General features: G+C 40.4%; 1 protein-coding gene across 1 annotated transcript in view; it reads left to right on the top strand.

Annotated features, from left to right (window-relative positions):
• The window catches only part of LOC112112035 (dystrophin), a 1,981,667-nt gene that overhangs the window by 774,818 nt on the left and 1,189,073 nt on the right, over positions 1-17,776 (top strand). Inside the window, exon 16 of the mRNA XM_026649948.1 lies at positions 9,493-9,672. Within this exon, the coding sequence (XP_026505733.1) occupies positions 9,493-9,672 (180 nt within the window). The remainder of the gene's footprint in view (positions 1-9,492; positions 9,673-17,776) is intronic.

Here is a 17,776-nt window from a genome sequence, read left to right as displayed (position 1 = left end):
ATATGCTGGCCGCTTCCAGGAGCTGCACAGAGCCAGGGCAGGGAGGGAGCCTCTCTTAGCCCCTCTGTGCCGCTGACTGGACTTTTAATGGCCCAGTCAGCAGTGCTGACTGGAGCTGCCAGAGTCCTTTTTTGATTGGGCATTCCAGTTGAAAATTGGATGCCTGGCAACTCTAATTGAGATGCATGCTGCATCTGGATCTTGATATGTTTTGATTTTGGTGGTGCTTTCTAAAAAGAAAAAATGAGAGAATAGAGTGATAATTCATTGTACTTTAAAAACAGTTCAGACTGGGCAGGGGCAGAGAAGAGCAACTAGGATGATCAAGGGAATGGAAGGCCTATCTTATGAGAGAAGATTGGAAGAGCTTGGCTTGTTTAGTCTAGCGAAAAAAGGCTGAGAAGGGTATATGATTTCTCTACAAATACCTTAGTGGGGTAAACAGTAGGAAGGGTGAAGAGCTATTTAATCTGAAAGACAGTGTTGGCTCAAGAACAAATAGATATAGACTTTCCATGAATAAATTCAGGCTGAAAGTTAGAAGGTTTCTAACCGCCTAAGGCACAGCCTCCCAATAGGAGTTGTGGGGGCAAACAACTTAATTAGTTTTCAGAGAAAGCTGGACAAATGTATGAGTACAATTGTATGATGGGGTTGCTTGTGATGGCAGGCATCAGAGCTCAAGAGTCCTGTGAGACACTTCCCGTTTGTCTTACATTCCTAAATGTTCAAGCTTCAGGATTTCAGCTGGCCACTTGCAGGGGTCAAGAAGAGATTTTTTTTCCCAACCAGTGTATTCTGGGAGGGTATTTTTATATTTTTCCTCTGAATCACCAAGGACTGCCATGGCTGGAGATGTGACATTGAACAGGGAGCACCAGTGGTCTTGAGCATTCTCTTTTTCAAATGCTTGGTTGACTGATTCTTGCTTACAAGCTCAGGGTCTAACTGATCTACCATACTTGAAGCCTGGAAGGAATTTTCCCCTAGATCGGATTGGCAGTGATCTTGGAGATTTTTGCCACCTTCCTCTGCAGTGTGTGGGTACACATCACTTGCCAGGATTATCTGTGTATATTTCACCTAATCATTTCCCTGCCATTGTGGGGGTTTGGGACACTAAGGCACCTTGATCCTCCTGCTCTCTGCCTGAGGCACATAATAGTCTGGTCTCCTGTGCGTTATAATACTTTGGTCTAATTTTGAGTTTAGTGTGCAGATGCTGGGTGGGTGTTGTTGGCCTGTGATATACAGGAAGTCAGACTAGATGATCTGGTGGTACCTTCTGACCTTAAACTCTATGGTTCTCAGTGTGAAATAATTTCACAAATTAACATGACTGTGCCTACAATAAGATGGAGGGGTACATTTTCACCTCCATGTTTATGCAGTGAAGGTGAAAAACTGTCTTTGTTAAAAGGAATTGTGCAAGTAATCTGTTCTTGTGCACCTACTATTTATTTAGATATGTAGAAGAACATTGGTTCATGGGTAACATAACATCCATGGAAAGCGGAGTTTTAACAGTTTACAAACTGTGAAATTTTTCAGCCAGCGTGTTACTGCTGGGTTATAACTGCCTATGCAGTTAAAATAATTAAATCAATTTCAGTTATATGAAATAATATTGACTATATTTTGTTGTCTTGTACTGTGTACAGAAATCTTTGTGGCCTTTGGTATATGAAAATTTTATGGTATTATTACTGTAAGTTGTTTCAATAATTCTCTGATGTGCTTAGAATTCAAAATATGTTGGCTTCACTGTGAACAAATTATAGGTATTTTTAAAATAAAATTTTTAAAAAAAATCTTACTGTTTGATTGTTTAAACTAATTAACGGATAACTAGCAGCTGGTCCAGAATTGATGGTAAATATCCCTGCTGATTTAGACAGTGACTAAGAATTTAATGCTCCTTAAAATATGCCACAATTTGAGACCCAAAACTCTGGCCATCTGTTATGATAACCTTAAGCATGCATAGCTGTGGATACACTGTGCTAACCCTTTGCTTTCCTTCTGCCAAACATAATTTTCCATTGTCTGAAATATACGCTTTTAGTCAATACTGTTAAAGCGAATGCAGTATAGAATCTGGAAGGTATTCTTTGGAATTGAGATTTTACTTTGACTAAAGCTCATTTTAGGATTATGCCCATGCTTTTACTTTATCACAAAAGGATTCTGCTTAAATTTGTTTACATTTTCATTTGTTTCATCTGAATTCTAGTCCTGTAACCAGTAAGTGAGCTGTGATTGACTTGTCAGAGAGTTCAGTAAAGGGCTTTCTTGTAACCAGGGCCAGCCTGAGGTGTTGTGGGGTCCCTGTGTGAGGAGAAAAATGTGAAGACAAAGTCCAGCTTTGTTCAGCAATGTAGCACATTTTAGGGTTTGGCAAGTGGCCAGAGAATAGAATGGTTTGTCACAGGTTCCTGAGAAGGAAGGATATCACTAATTTGCAGGAGTGATTAAAAGTATATTTGTCATAATTGATTCCTGGAGGTTTGGGGTGGGGCCTCCAAGTTCTTCTTTCCTAGTTGATTGAAGATGTCATGTCAAGAAGGAGAGATTTTCCTTTGAGTAATTTTATCTAAACTCCAATTAATGGAATATACATGAATATTTGTTATTAAGTATGTGTCCTCTGGAAAGCAGTGTCCATTTACCCCCACCTGCCCTATAGAGATGAATGTTGGGACCCATTAGTAGATAAAGGGCCCCACCACCAACCTTACCCCATTCTTGTTTTTGCAACTATTGGCTGGTTAGCCAGAATCATTTGCTAGCAGCTGCTGATTCTTTATTAGATGAGACTGTATGGACATGTTTACTAAAGTCACATGGTAATTTCCATAGTTTTCACAAGATGAATGAGGCTTTCAATATTGAATTATCAATGGTACATTGGAAGTAATACTCCCTTGTTAATATCTTTGAACTATGGTAACAGACAGGCAGAGTATCCATTCCACTGAATGATAATAGTCTTTTAGAATTAGCAGCCGTCCCTGTCCCATCAGAAATCCAAGTGGGCAGTTAGGTTGTCTTAGGTGTATAATCCATCCCATCATCCAGATCATAAATGAAGATATTGAACAAAACTGGCCCCTGGACCCGACCCTTGGGGCACTCCACTTGATACCAGCTTCCAACTAGACATGGAGCCATTGATCACTAGCCATTGAGCCCGATGATCTAGCCAGCTTTCTATCCACCTTATAGTCCATTCATCTAGCCCATACTTCTTTAACTTGCTGGCAAGAATACTGTGGGAGACCGTATCAAAAGCTTTGCTAAAGTCAAAGAATAACACATCCGCTGCTTTCCCCTCATCCACAGACCCAGTTATCTCCTCATAGAAGGCAATTAGGTTAGTCAGGCATGTCTTGCCCTTGGTGAATCCATGCTGACTGTTCCTGATCACTTTCCTCTCCTCTAAGTGCTTCAGAATTGATTCCTTGAGGACCTGCTCCATGATTTTTCCAGGGACTGAGGTGAGGCTCATTGACCTGTAGTTCCCCGGATCCTCCTCCTTCCCTTTTTTAAAGATGAGCACTACATTAGTCTTTTTCCAGTCATCCGGGACTTCCCTGGATCACCAGGAGTTTTCAAAGATAATGGCCAATGGCTCTGCAATCACATCCGCCAACTCCTTTAGCACGCTCGGATGCAGCACATCCGGCCCCATGGACTTGTGCTCGTCCAGTTTTTCTAAATAGTCCTGAAACACTTCTTTCTCCACAAAGGGCTGGTCACCACCTCCCCATGCTGCACCTCCCAGTGCAGTAGTCTGGGAGCTGACCTTGTTTGTGAAGACAGAGGCAAAAAAAGCATTGAATACATTAGCTTTTTCCACATCCTCTGTCACTAGGTTGCCTCCCTCATTCAGTAAGGGGCCCACACTTTCCTTGACTTTCTTCTTGTTGCTAACATACCTGAAGAAACCCTTCTTGTTACTCTTAACATCCCTTGCTAGCTGCAACTCCAAGTGTGATTTGGCCTTCCTGATTTCACTCCTGCATGCCTGAGCAATATTTTTATACTCCTCCCTGGTCATTTGTCCAATCTTCCACTTCTTCTAAGCTTCTTTTTTGTGTTTAAGATCAGCAAGGATTTCACTGTTAAGCCAAGACTTAAATAGAAGAGGTTTCCTTTGTGAGTCTCTTGGGGTGCAGTCCACACTGGGGGGAGAAGGGTTATCCTTACCACATGTTAGGTAACACAAGGTAAAATCCTGGTGAAGACGAGAGCATTTCTAGTTTTCGCACATGTAAGCGGATTGAGGTAAACATTGGCATAGGTGGGAGGAAGAATCCTAGGGTTCATCTCAACTTGCTAACACTTTATTTACTTTCTCCACATCAGTCATGATTGTATAGATCTCTATCATATCCCCCCTTACTCTTACTCTCTTTTCCAAGCTGAAGAGTTCGAATCTTATTAATCTCTCCTCATATGGAAGCTGTTCCATACCCCTAATAATTTTTGTTGCCCTTTTCTGTACTGTTTCAAATTCCAATATATATTCTTGAGATGGGGTGACGAGATCTGCATGCAGTATTCAAAATGTACCATAGATTTATATGGTGGCATTATGATATTTTCTGTCTTATCTATCTATCACTTTCTTAATGATTCCCAACATTGTTAGCTTTTTTGACTGCCACTGCACATTGAGTGGATGTTTTCAGAGAACTATCCACAATGACTCCAAGATCTCCTCCTTGAGTGGTAACAGCTAATTTAGACCCCATCATTTTATATGCTGCACAGTTGGGATTATATTTTCCAATGCGCATTACTTTCCATTTATCATTATTGAATTTCATTTGCCATTTTGTTGCCCAGTCAACCATGATCATTAGTGTGGATCTAAAATTCCCTGTCCCCACATGTTCAGAGACTTAAATAAAGATTCTGAGTAATTAAAAAGAATTAAGGTCTGATTATTTATAGTGTCTCTATATACAAGTCCTAACTTCACATTCCTTATGAGGGTGTATTTGCAGCCCTATTTCTGACTATTTTTCTAAAGGGTTCTGACTCAAGGGTATATGTATAGCCCAAGAATTGGATCTATTCTCACACTCTACCCAAAGAACTACAGTTTCCAGCAGGTAATCTCTCTTTTGTATGTGTTTTCTGGGATGAGATTCTATCAGAGAAGGCCCCAGACTCACCTCTGTCTGTACCAGCTGGGCAAGCAAAGCAATTTTTTATATTTGACAATTATGCCAACTCAACTAAGTTGTTTCTTTTTTCATATAATTTATACATGCAATATATTGTAGAATTCCTGTTCAAATAAAACCCATCATAGCAAGTAGCAGCCTTTTTTCAGTACCTGCAAATTGTGTGTTTCACATAGTTCATTCTGTATTAACATATACAGGTTTGCTTCATTTAGTATTAAATCTCTTTCGGGACCCAATTAATTTAAAGGTCATGTAAGAAAAGCTGCTTAGATATTGCTACTTTGCACATAAATTACCAATAAGCTTGTGTTCCCTAAGACTATTTTTAATGTAGCTGGTTATTTGTCCTGTCTCTAAAGCATTTCTTTTTACACTAAAATCTTTAAAATAGTTGTCTTATTCTCTATGCTCAGAACTCAGACTTTTTTATATTTTAATTGTTTTCCCTAGTGCTTGCTGACCATCACTGCCACACCAGTGCAATGGCATAGTTGCTTCACATTCCTTAACATGCTAGTGAGTGATGTAGAAGGCACATGAGCCCATGCTGGATGTGTGCTGTATTGAGTACATGGTGTCTTAATGGATAGAGCACAGGCCTATGACTTGGGAAGCCATGTAAAAGTTCTATTCTCAGCTCTTAAAATGGCCTGCTGGGTCACTTCACCTCAATGACCCTCAGTTTCCCATCTGTAAAATGGGGATAATTACACTGACCTCTTTTGTAAAGTGCTTTGAGATCTACTCATAAAAAGTGCTTGTAGAGGGGTTTGGCTGGGACTTGTCACTCTCCGGGGCAGCGGGGGACCACACCGCCTCAATACTTCCTTTCAGTTGTTGATGGGGAATTAGCCTGTCCGCAGGAGTCTCGCCGCAGCAGCAGTAGAGGCAAACACAGACAGTTATTCACGCCCGGCCCGTGGTCGGTGGGCAATAGTGAGTCCAGGACTCAGGCCCTCAGGCAGGGGCTGAGCAAACAGTTATAATTAGCAGGCCCAGGCCTTGGGTCAGTGCAGGGCAGCAGAGAGTCAATGGCTCAGGCCCTCAGGCAGGGGCTGAGCAAACGCAAGTAAACCAGCCCAGGCTCTCGGCTCAGAGGGGCCTGGGAGAGGGGAGACTGCCACCCACAAGTTGGGTGACGGGGGGACGCGACAGGAGGCCTGCTGCTGTGTCAGTGGGGATCCTGGCCGCAACACACTGACATTGGCTCTGGCAGTGCTGCAGCCAGACTTGGGTCGGCTGCCCCCAGGCTACTTCCTAACTCCCCCTCTAGAGGTACCTGGGTCCGGACGGCATCCTCCGGGGGTTCAAGCACTATGGGCTCCTCAGGTGAAGGGTAGGCTTGACAGCTCCTTCGGGTAACTGGAGAGGGGCAGGCTTGACAGCTCCTCCGGGCTCTGGTCGGCATCAGGCATCGGCTGGTCTGGCCAGTCTTTGAGTCTGCCTCCGGTTGCCAGGGTCTCACAACCGGCAGCTAGGCCACAGGCATCTGGCCTCTCCGGCGGCTGCTCCTCCAGTGAGCTCTGGGGTTGGGCTTTTATACTTTCTGTCCTGCGCCGTGACCTCTGGGTGTCTGGCGCAGGACTCACTGGCTCCGCCCACTTTGGTGTCCTGAGGGGCTTGTCCCTCTCCAGGGCGGCATGGGACCACACCGCCTCGCTACAGTGCTATATAAGAAGATATTATGATTAATAATAATGTATAATTTGTCCCTATTATAAGTATTCCATTAAAATATATTTGAATCCCTAAAAATGGATTCAGCCTAATAAGAATATTCATAAGCAGTGACAACTATATAGTCAGACATACATAAATACTCAATCATCTCAAAGTCCTGGATTTCTTGCCTGAGTCGTCCTTTCAATAGGTAAATAATTACAAATATGTTTTACAGCAGCCACTGATTATCAAAAAAAAAAAAAAAAAAGGGGAGTTGCAGTTGGATTTTAACTAAGAAAAACATCGAAACTAAATAAGCTGGAGAAAGTATATTAATAATGGGGGTGAGGAAAGCATTTTACAAAGGATAGATTTGAATATAGGAGCTTTCTGCTGTATATCTATTTTTAACAAAACACAGATATTCCAAATAAGCTACTGAAAAATGTGGCTGAGTGCACATAATGACATCTCTATCCATAATATATTTACCCTAGAACAAATTGTGTGTCTGTTTATATTGAAGTTTTCTTATAGTGTGAGGTAGGGAACTATATAGCATTTGTGTTGATAGGAATATTTCCTGCCTTGTGAACTCTAACTAAGGGGTGGTCAAACACATTCTGCCAGCTTCTAGATTTTTGAAATGGCTGGATAGTTAGGAGAAACTATTGTGCAAACAAGTGTTATACAATTTTACAGGCACTTTTGATGAAAGCCATTCAACTACATGTTCTGACCTGAAGAAGAGCTCTGTGCAGCTCGAAAGCTTGTCTCTCTCACCCACAAAAGTTGGTCCAATAAAAGATATTACCTCACCACCCACCTTGTGTGTCTAATGGAATTACATAAAATGTAACTCTACAGAAACAATAATCTTCGAGAGCTTGACTGTCTTGCGAAGTACTCAATTGCATTCTCTACCAGTTTTAGTGTTTTCGGTCAAATCTTGATAAAATCAAAACTCATCTTTTGAAATTACCCCTCATTATTGTAATGCATTGATTTTTTTTTTAGATAAGCAAGAGTGAAAACAAAAAAATTCCTCATTACGTTGGGTCACAGGCCAGGTGGTAAATAATCCTTAGCAATGCATGGATATTGCAAAACAATGCTGAGTCACACTGAGCCATACAGTAATTTTGGGTGTGTGGGGCATCCTTTACTTGTCAGTATATTCTTCTGTGAATGGTGCCCAATAGAGACCTGGGCCCTGATTCTTCACTACTTGTGTCCTATCTAGCCATTTACACCTATGCAAAGTGGGTGGTAAAAAAACTCTACCAAATCGGAATTTCCCCCCTCGCTTTTACTGGTGATAGCATTTTTCACTCCCTCTGCACGGGTATAGCCACATTAACATGGTGCTTCCTAGTCCCGGTTGTTATCACATGTGAGTGCTGGTTCTCCTTTCAGTGGCAATGATCAGGAGCCATGTTTTTATGGTGGATTACAGTTCAGCTTCTGCTACTCATGTGCACCAGTAGGGTAGAGTCAGGCAAGGCCTCCCAGACAATTCAAGGCACTATGTCACTGCCTGTGTAGGCTATCCTTTGTTTCAGACCTGGTACCATGTCACCTACTCTCGATTTTATGAGAGAGCTGTAAATACAGACTCTGGTATTTACTGTGTCTAACATAAGTATTTGTGGAGTTCTGAATGGTATAACAGATTGGATGCTTTTTATAAAAGTTAGTAAGAACTGGTATTCCTTTCCATTGGGTGTTTATATATTGTGGCTTATTTCAGTGAGTGCTAATATGTTTCAGGAAGGTATGTGAAGCCAGATTGTGAAATCCCTACTTGTGCTTACACTAGGATTAGTCCTTTTGAACTCAGTGGGAACACTCCTGGAATAGGGTACTATGTAACTGAGTAAGTATTTCAGAATTTGGTGCTGGTGAGTACGATGTGTGGGCAGTGACTCTGTTAGGGAGTAAAGTTCAGTAGAAATAGAACGAGTATAGATGCCTGGAAATTTTCCAGTTCAACATTTTTCCATCGGAACATGTCAGTTCATAGAAATGGAAAGATTCCATGGGAATGTGGCACATTTTGTTGAAATTTCTAATGGAGCTCAGGCAAGTTTCCATGGGAGCCTGAGAGTCCAGTAGGAGTATACATTGTTTAAAACATCCCTGCAGAAGGGAACGTTTCAGAGTGTCTGAAACAAAATACAGCAGTATTTCACTTCCATGAAAAAATTCAAGGTTTTGGCTTTTTGTCTTGGGTGAGGATGAAATGTTTTCCAAAACCTCATTTCGGGGGGGAGGAAATGAAATTATTTCCTGGCCAGCTCTAATAATCAATGACACAAAGTATAGCAAAACTTTCAAAATACTATTTTCTAATTTTTATATTTGTTAACATTGATGCACTTTTAGGGTAGTTAAAGTCACACAGCCTTTGGTTTTGTGACTTATAACACCACCTGAGGCATGCTATGATGTTTTATTGCCTTGTAAACTATAACGTGTTCATTCCACTGTGTCAATCTTACCAGCAACTTTTGTGATAACAAGAATCTTGAAAATAGGAATTTATATGAACTATTCTTATCCATATTCAATTCCATATGGATCTCTCCTGAGTTACCAGCATGTTGTCTGAATGATTTCTGTTTTTTAACAGATCTTAAAAGGAGATCTAGAAATGAAGAGACAAACAATGGGTAAGCTGAGCTCACTCATGCAGGACCTCCTGTCAGCAGTAAAGACTAAAGCAGTGGCTCAAAAGCTGGAAGGTCGGCTGGAAAACTTTGCCCAACGTTGGGATAGGCTTGTGCAGAAGCTGGAGAGCAATTCTAAGCAGGTTTGTCATAACCATCATTCTATCAGCTGATCACAGTGAAATGCCTTGTCAGTCAAATGTCTGAAGTAGATTTGCTGCTATTTGTCAGACTCTTTAAAATCTTTTCACTCTGCCTTCTTAGTCAGGGTTTAGTTTTTTAGGCCAAAGTTATATCACCATAATTTACAGTATTTCCTGAAAGTCAGAACATGTAAATGATTTCAGACCAAGGGGGGGGAAAGAGTATTCCAAATTTGAGAGGTCCTCACAGAGAATACACTGCCAGCAACAGCCCTCTCTGTTAATCTAAGAAGTTTCAAGTCAGGTGCCCCACTGATTTCAATCTGTGGCAGCAGCACACAAGGAGAAATATGCTTCCTAATGCAGGCAGGTTTCAAGCCACATAGAGCTTTATAAATTAAAGCCAACACCTGGAAATCCACCTGGAAACCAAAAGGTCAATGTAGATCATGGCACACTAGTATCATATGCTCATAGTATCTTGATACATCACTGTGCATTCCACATGATGATTTATGAACAGAGTTAAGGTAGCCCTATGTAGAACACATTGTAAAAATCAGCAAAGCCACGAATCACAGTAGCAAGGTCCATATCAGAGAGAGAAACTGCAACCTCCTGTCCAAGTACAGTTAAAAAAAAGCCACATTATTCCCTTCTCCTTTGTGATTATTGACAAGCAAGTGTGGATTTAACGTTTTAAAATTGTGAACTCAAATGGTAAGTGGCAGAAAACACCTTCGATTGACAGGGATGACATAATTTTGCACAAGTTTTCCAGTTGTTTTCTTTGATCTACCATCATCTCAGTCTTGACTGGACTGAGCCTCAGCTAATTTCCTCTTATCCATCTCTTTGTCATATACCAGCACTGAGCAAGATACCTTATACCCGCAGCTAGGATGGCAGGAAGGAGATACAGAAGTGGGAGTCAGATTCCTTCAAATAATATTGTATGGCCCAAATACATATATTAATTTCCTCTTGTTTCTATACTTGTGTTGACCATATTTCTGCTGTATCTGATTAGCTTCTCTTTACCACAAGCCTTCTCATGATAGCTGTATAATACTGCTGCTTACCACCAACCCACCCATTTCTGGTGTTGCCGTTAATAAATATCATAACTAATTAATTCAATCCATAGAGCCACTTAACAATTAACATGAATACTCCTATTCACTAGAACTAAATGGAAATTTTTGGCATTTCTGTTCTGTGGAAAAGTCCAAAATTACAATTTTATTTTGTTCCGAATTGAGGAGAGAAGCTGAAATTTCAAAAATATATTAAATACAATATATATTCATATCATATATATATATAAAAATAAAAAATAAACATGATTTAGAATATTAAAAGTTTTAATATAATATAAACATTGAAACAAACGGAATCAAAACCATACAGTTAAAAGAAATATTTTTCCTTATCAAAACAAAATGTTTCAATGATTTACTTTTTTTTCCATTGAAAATGTCATAAAAAATGGATACGTTATCACAAAATATTTTGATGACATTGTTTTCCAGTGGAAAACTGTTTTGACAAAACTGTTTTGACTAGCTATATCACTTACATTTACTGAAATTGCCATTTTTTACTTATAAATGCATAGAACTGGCATATATTTAGAAATACTAATACAAATAAATACAAGTCTTTGATATCCTGGAACCAGGACTCCATCGTAATTCATAACAATTCAGTTGAGTGGAGGATATAAGTGTTTTAACTCGGGTTGTTGATTCATTGCAGTTAACTCATGTGATTAACTCAAAAAAATTAATCACGATTTAAAAAATTAATAGTTGTTAATTCCAGTTTTAATCACATAATTAAACAATAGAATACCAATTGAAATGTATTAAAAATTTGTGGATGGTTTTTCTACATTTTCAAATATATTGATTTCTATTACAACACAGAATACAAAGTGTACAGTGCTCACTTTATATTATTATTTTGATTCTAAATATTTGCACAGTAAAAATGATAAAGAAAAGAAATAGTATCTTTTAAAGCACCTCAAAGAAGTACTGTAGTGCAATCTGTTAATCATGAAAGTGCAACTTACAAATGTAGATTTTTTTGTTACATAATTGCATTATAAACAAAATAATGCAAAAATTGAGAGCCAACAAGGCCACTCAGTCCTACTTCTTGTATAGCCAATAGCTCAGACAAACAAGTTTGTTTAAATTTACCGGAGATAATGCTGCCCACTTCTTATTTACAGTGTCATGGGAGTGCAGACCTGCTGCTGGAGTTTTTACAACCTGGTGATCTAGACCTGCTCAGCCTATGTACCCTTCAACTTGCACAATGGTTGCTAGCACCATTTCAGTTCCAATGTTGCTAACATTGGTATAACTGCACTGTAGATGACCTGTTGGTTTCTCACGCCATTTTCAGCACTGTCAATAAACATCCTGTGAGCAGGTCTAAATGACTCTATGCTGAAAATGCAATGATAAACAAATGGGCCAGGTACACTAGTGTTCCCAAATTTGTTAACATTAAGATTGTTAATCTAAGCAGAATTTAAGTTAGCAGTGATGAGAAGCTTTTCCAAAAATGTGCCTACTTTGGACCTCCAGGGACAGTAAAACACATGTAGGTTACATAATTAAAAGGATTAAATGACAGGCAGGGAGGTCATGTAGAAATCTGAAAGTTGAGACAATTAAGAAAATAAATGAAATAAAAAAGTAATACTGAAATCTATGGAAGAAGAAAGCTAATGTTAGCTACTGCAGGTTTGTTCCTTCCAGGACTGCAGTGGGTATAGCTTACAGGGGGAAATTCTCTGCCTCCTAATGATTAAAAAGAGCATAATAATAAAATCAGATAAGTTAAACTTCCTGCAATGATCTGGAACACCTGTGATCCACAGCATCGTTCCTTCAATCTAAAATCCACGAGTCGTTTATTTTGCCTGGCTCTTGTGTTGCTACTAAATTAGTTGAAGTAGACAAAATTCATTTAGTGGAGGAGTAGAGAGAAGAGCAAGGTGAGGGGGTGGAAGTCATAATCGCATGCAATTGCTAGTCCTCAGTTTGGCAACTTGAGTTAAAATAATCATTTGTGCTCCACAGAGTAGATAATTATAGAAGCTGAGGATTGGATTTACTACTTGTATATTTACATTGGGCTCCAACCTATAGTCTTTATCCAGACAAAAATCCTGTGACAGTTTAGCATTGAAGAGACAGCCTTGAGTTTGGAGCTGTGTTGGGGTACATGACCTCAATAATGAACTGCAGGAGGTAGGGAGTCTCAGGCTCAAGGTTTCCTGAAGCTACCAGGGAACACATCCTCTGGGGTGTAACAAGCACTTCCCTTCAGCTTGGCCTGCTTTCCTGGTCAGTACATGATGAGTGCACACGAGGGCCTGGTCTTGTCTCTTTAATGGGTGGCTAGGGCTGCTAGTTGTGCTAGCCAGGACCTGAGTAGCCTTTATGCTCAGGGGATCTCAAGGCCACAGTTGTGTGTGGCCCTGAATGGGATCCCTCCATCCACTAGAGAAATGCATAAGTGTACTGCCTCCATCCACTAGCAAAATACATAAGTGTATGCAAACTTCTTAAACTCATTCTACTTTCATAAATGCCGGTTGTTAAATTTCAATAATAATTGATATCCTGATCTCTGAGATCTTACAACATATCCACACAGTTATAACTTTCCTCAGCTCTTTTACCTTTCATAATATCCCTTATGTATCATAGTTAATAAGTGTTGAACTACAAATCTAACTTAGATAAATAAAATTCTTATTAAAATATGAGGAACTGGGCATTAAAATTACATGCACTGTACTCCATACTTCTAGAGAGTAATAGATCCTTAGAATGACCATTTAGTAATCACAAACTATAGGTCCTGCAAACTAAAATGAAAATCAGCACCCTAGTTGCTCCACTGAAAACTGCAGTGGTAAACTGCAATAAATACATTTTTCATAAATAGTTTTTTTTTCTTTTCCCAAAACACGAGTACTGAAACAACCCTAAAATATTGGTTACTTTACACATTGTGACAAAGTTCCTCCTCTATCTTGGTGGGTCCTGCACTTATTGGCGGATTTTCTTGCCTCAGAGATTCACCATGTGGGTTGGGAAACAGCCCAGAGACCTTCCCCTCTGGAAGAACCCACAGTCCAGGTCAATTGGGAGGTTTGGGGGGAACCCGGGCCCACCCTCTACTCCGGGTTCCAGCCCAGGGTCCTGTGGACTGCAACTGTCTATAGTGCCTCCTGTAACAGCTGCATGACCGCTACAACTCCCTGGGCTACTTCCCCATGGCCTCCTCCAAACACCTTCCTTATTCTCACCACAGGACCTTCCTCCTGGTGTCTGATAACACTTGTGCTCCTCAGTCCTCCAGCAGCACAGCACACCCTCTCAGCTCCTTGCGCCTCTTGCTCCCAGCTCCTCACACTCACACCACAAACTGAAGTGAGCTCCTTTTAAAACCCAGGTGTCCTGATTAGCCTGCCTTAATTGATTCTAGCAGCTTCTTCTTAATTGGCTCCAGGTGTCCTAATTAGCCTGCCTGCCTTAACTGGTTCTAACAGGTTCCTGATTACTCTAATGCAGCCCCTGCTCTGGTCACTCAGGGAATAGAAAACTACTCATCCAGTGACCAGTATATTTGTCCTCTACCAGACTCCTGTACCCCACTGGTCTGGGTCTGTCACAACATGCATTTAAGACACACAGGCCAAACTGTCAAAACCTCACCCACAATATTTACAAAACCAAGTGCTGTGCACACCATTTTTGTAGGCATAATTTGGAGCTTATTGTCAGGCTACACCGAAAGAAGGACAGGAAACATTTGATATGGTTTTAATCAGGCCACAACTTTATTATTAGATAAAAGTGTACAGTACAGGTAAATCCATGATCATTCAATAACTATCTGGGGGTTTCTGCCAGTCCCCCCCCCTACTTTTTCCATCCATGTGCCCCAGCCAACCCATTGCTGGGACCTTGCCATCTACCCCCACATACACTTGTTGGAGGGTTAAGGTGGGCTATAAGAAAGGGGGGTTGACTCCCTGCCATACCATTCAACCCCCCACTCCTATGCTGCTCCTTTAACCAACACCTCCTTTTTAAGTCCTTTACCAGGCCATTTATCTGGTCACTGTATCCCTTCCCTATGGAGTACCTGCACTAGACATCCACCCCACACTTACATAATCAGTTGTGACATACAGCCTAACTCCCTTCATGCCACATGTCAACAAAGCCCTCCCTGAATCTGCTGTGGGGAAGGTGAACTAGGCCAATCTGGTGTTGCTGGAAAAATTCCTTCCTAGCCCCCCTAAAAAGGAGCTAGAGAAATGCCCACAGCAGGTCTTGACTAAATCTGGTATTTTACCACCTAAAGGGGAGGGAGGGTGGGTGCTGCCTCAGCCTACTCCATGTAAAAGGGGGCTTCACCGCACTGGACTGCCCTTTTAAACCTTTCCACCCATCCAGTTCCCAGGAATGAGTTTTTGTCACCATGCTGGCCCTTTGTCCCCTTTTGCATCAGTTTGACCTCTTTCCCCTCCTTCCATAAAGCACTGTTCCCTTCATTTGTACAGCCAGCCAATTTCCCCCCAGCTTAAAGGTGTGCTGCAATCATTTTGAAATTTTGGTTCTTTATTTTTAGTTTAAAAGGTGGTGGTGGTCTCCTCTTCTCTTAACACTCCAATCCCTCCACCCCTCCTGTCTGCCCTATAGACATTGATACTTTCATGTTTACAGGAATTAAAAACATGGTGGACTTAATTTAGTCATCTATTCTGTAAGATCATGAATGGATAATACTTCCTTCCCCCCCCCCTCAAAAAAATGGGCCTGATCTTGCAAGCCTGCAACATGCGGAAGTCCAGTTTACTTCAGTGGAATTTCTGTGAGCTGAGGGCATGCAGGATCAGGAGCAATAAGAAGTAAATATTAAGAAAAGATGCATGATTTTTGTGTCATCTTCATTCAGCAACTACCACAACTGCAACTGGTAGCTGTTGATTGTTCTTAAAAGAAGGCACCCAGGATAAAATTTTCAAAAGCGCCTCTATACCTAAATCACTTGTCAAATGGGACTCGGACTGCTGAGTCACTTAGATACTTCTGTAACTTTTACCCACAGTGTAATTACCGTGTGTTCACACTCATTACAGTGCACACAAATCTAGTGCTGGGTATGATGAATTCAAGTAGTGTCTTCGTAAAATTCATTTCCCTGTTTAGCCAACAAGAAAACTACTGGTGAAGGTTTATGTTCTTAAAAAAGAAAATAGGACCATTAGCTGAGAGTTTGTAATCTGTTTAATCACAAGATGGGTGTTAGGCAGCTCAGTATAGTCTTCTCCATGTTGAAAGTTAATGAGAATGTATGTCCTGTTGTTGACTGAAGCTTTATGCAATTACTTCAATATTGGCTACAACAGAACTTTATTTCTTTGGGGGGGAAAAACCTTATGCTTATAGTGGATGAATGATGATAATTTTTATATATTTGCTACTTGCCACAGTGTGAGATGTGCTCAATAAAAATTAACATCTTAACAGAATAATAAATTAATTGAGGGAAAAAAACAGTTAGTTTAAAGTCAATGATGCACAGTAAGACACCCAAAAGTCAGGTGATGTGAAAGTTCAAGTTGACTGCACAACCTTACTTATAAACTTCTTCCATCTTCTGTGTATGTGTACTAATGCAGCCTAATTACAAGGTCACATAATGTTTCACAAGAGAACACAGTACAATGTAATGCATTGTTAGGGTGACCAGACAGCGAGTGTGAAAAATCGAGATGGGGGTGCAGGGTAATAGGAGCCTATATAAGAAAAAGACCCAAAAATCGGGACTGTCCCTATAAAATCGGGACATCTGGTCACCCTATGCATTGTTTTCTGTTCACATGTGGATCTGAGACAACTTGTGGTCCCTTAAAGTCTGTGAGCTGTAAACTCAGGCTTATGATGCCCGGATAACTTCAGCCAAACCCCCCCCCCCCCAACAAAAAGAAAAGAAAAACACCAAACGCATTTGTAGGAACAATATGGAAACTGGCATAGAGCAGGAAGCAGGGCCGGCTCCAGGCACCAACAGAGGAAGCACATACCTGGGGCGGCATTCCGTCCATTCTTGATTTTTTTGTTACATAATTGCATTAAAAAGAAAATAATGTAAAACTTTAGAGCCTACAAGGCTTTGTTTTGTTTTTTTTTTACTTGGGGCAGCAAAAATGGTAGAGCTGGCCCTGGCAGGAAGAGTGCATGTGAAGAGCTGAAAATTGCTCAAGGAGTGATCGGGCTCAGATTTTGATGAAGCTCTTCCCAATTCAGGATAAGTGTGACTAATTATCTTCAATGTATGCGTCATTTATAGATGCCACATGATCGATAACAATATAGTTAAACATGAAGTCAAGTTTGAAGAAAATCAGTTTGTGTGTTTCAGAGTTCGGCGCATTTAAAATCAGCAAGTCATGGGACAAATTTCACTTTTAAATAGACTCAGACCTTAAAGCCTGCTGTCATTCTAAATATGCAGGTTTTTCAACTTAGCTTTAAGACAAACTCAATTTGTTGATTTTAAAGTTTCAGAACTGTTGTCTTGACATTGCTTTATTTTTTTGAGTCTCAGTGAGAGCTACAAAACAAGTCACATTTGAAGACAATTGGCTCAGAAGTTATAAAGTCAATAAAGAAGTTCTGAAAAATGAGTATTTAACTAGATTATACATGCAAGTGCACTGTATTTCTTGTATAGTCATAGGCTGTGATAAAGCAAGGTATTCATATGGACAGACCCTTGCACCTGCACAGAGCCCTATTAACTCCGATTGGTCTTGCCCCATGGATTAGCCTGCAGGATTGGGGCCTTCATGAGAAATATACGTACTTGCTCATGAGAAATATACTGTACTTGCTCAGTAGCCATTTTCAAATATTTATAACTTTCCAAACTGTTTTTCAAACTAATCAAGGACAATAGTCTTCACTGAGGGCTATAATCATGCAAGTTTCAAACTTCAGTTATTTCTGCTGTAGCTCTGCCTAAATTAGTGACACTACTTAAGCTACTTCCCCTCAGCCAT

The sequence above is a fragment of the Terrapene carolina genome, unplaced genomic scaffold (genome assembly GCF_002925995.2).
Source record: "Terrapene carolina triunguis isolate 2854851 unplaced genomic scaffold, T_m_triunguis-2.0 Scaffold23, whole genome shotgun sequence".
Taxonomy (NCBI): domain Eukaryota; kingdom Metazoa; phylum Chordata; order Testudines; family Emydidae; genus Terrapene; species Terrapene triunguis.
Note: the sequence above shows the minus strand (reverse complement) of the source record. Positions and strands in the feature narration are given on the sequence as shown.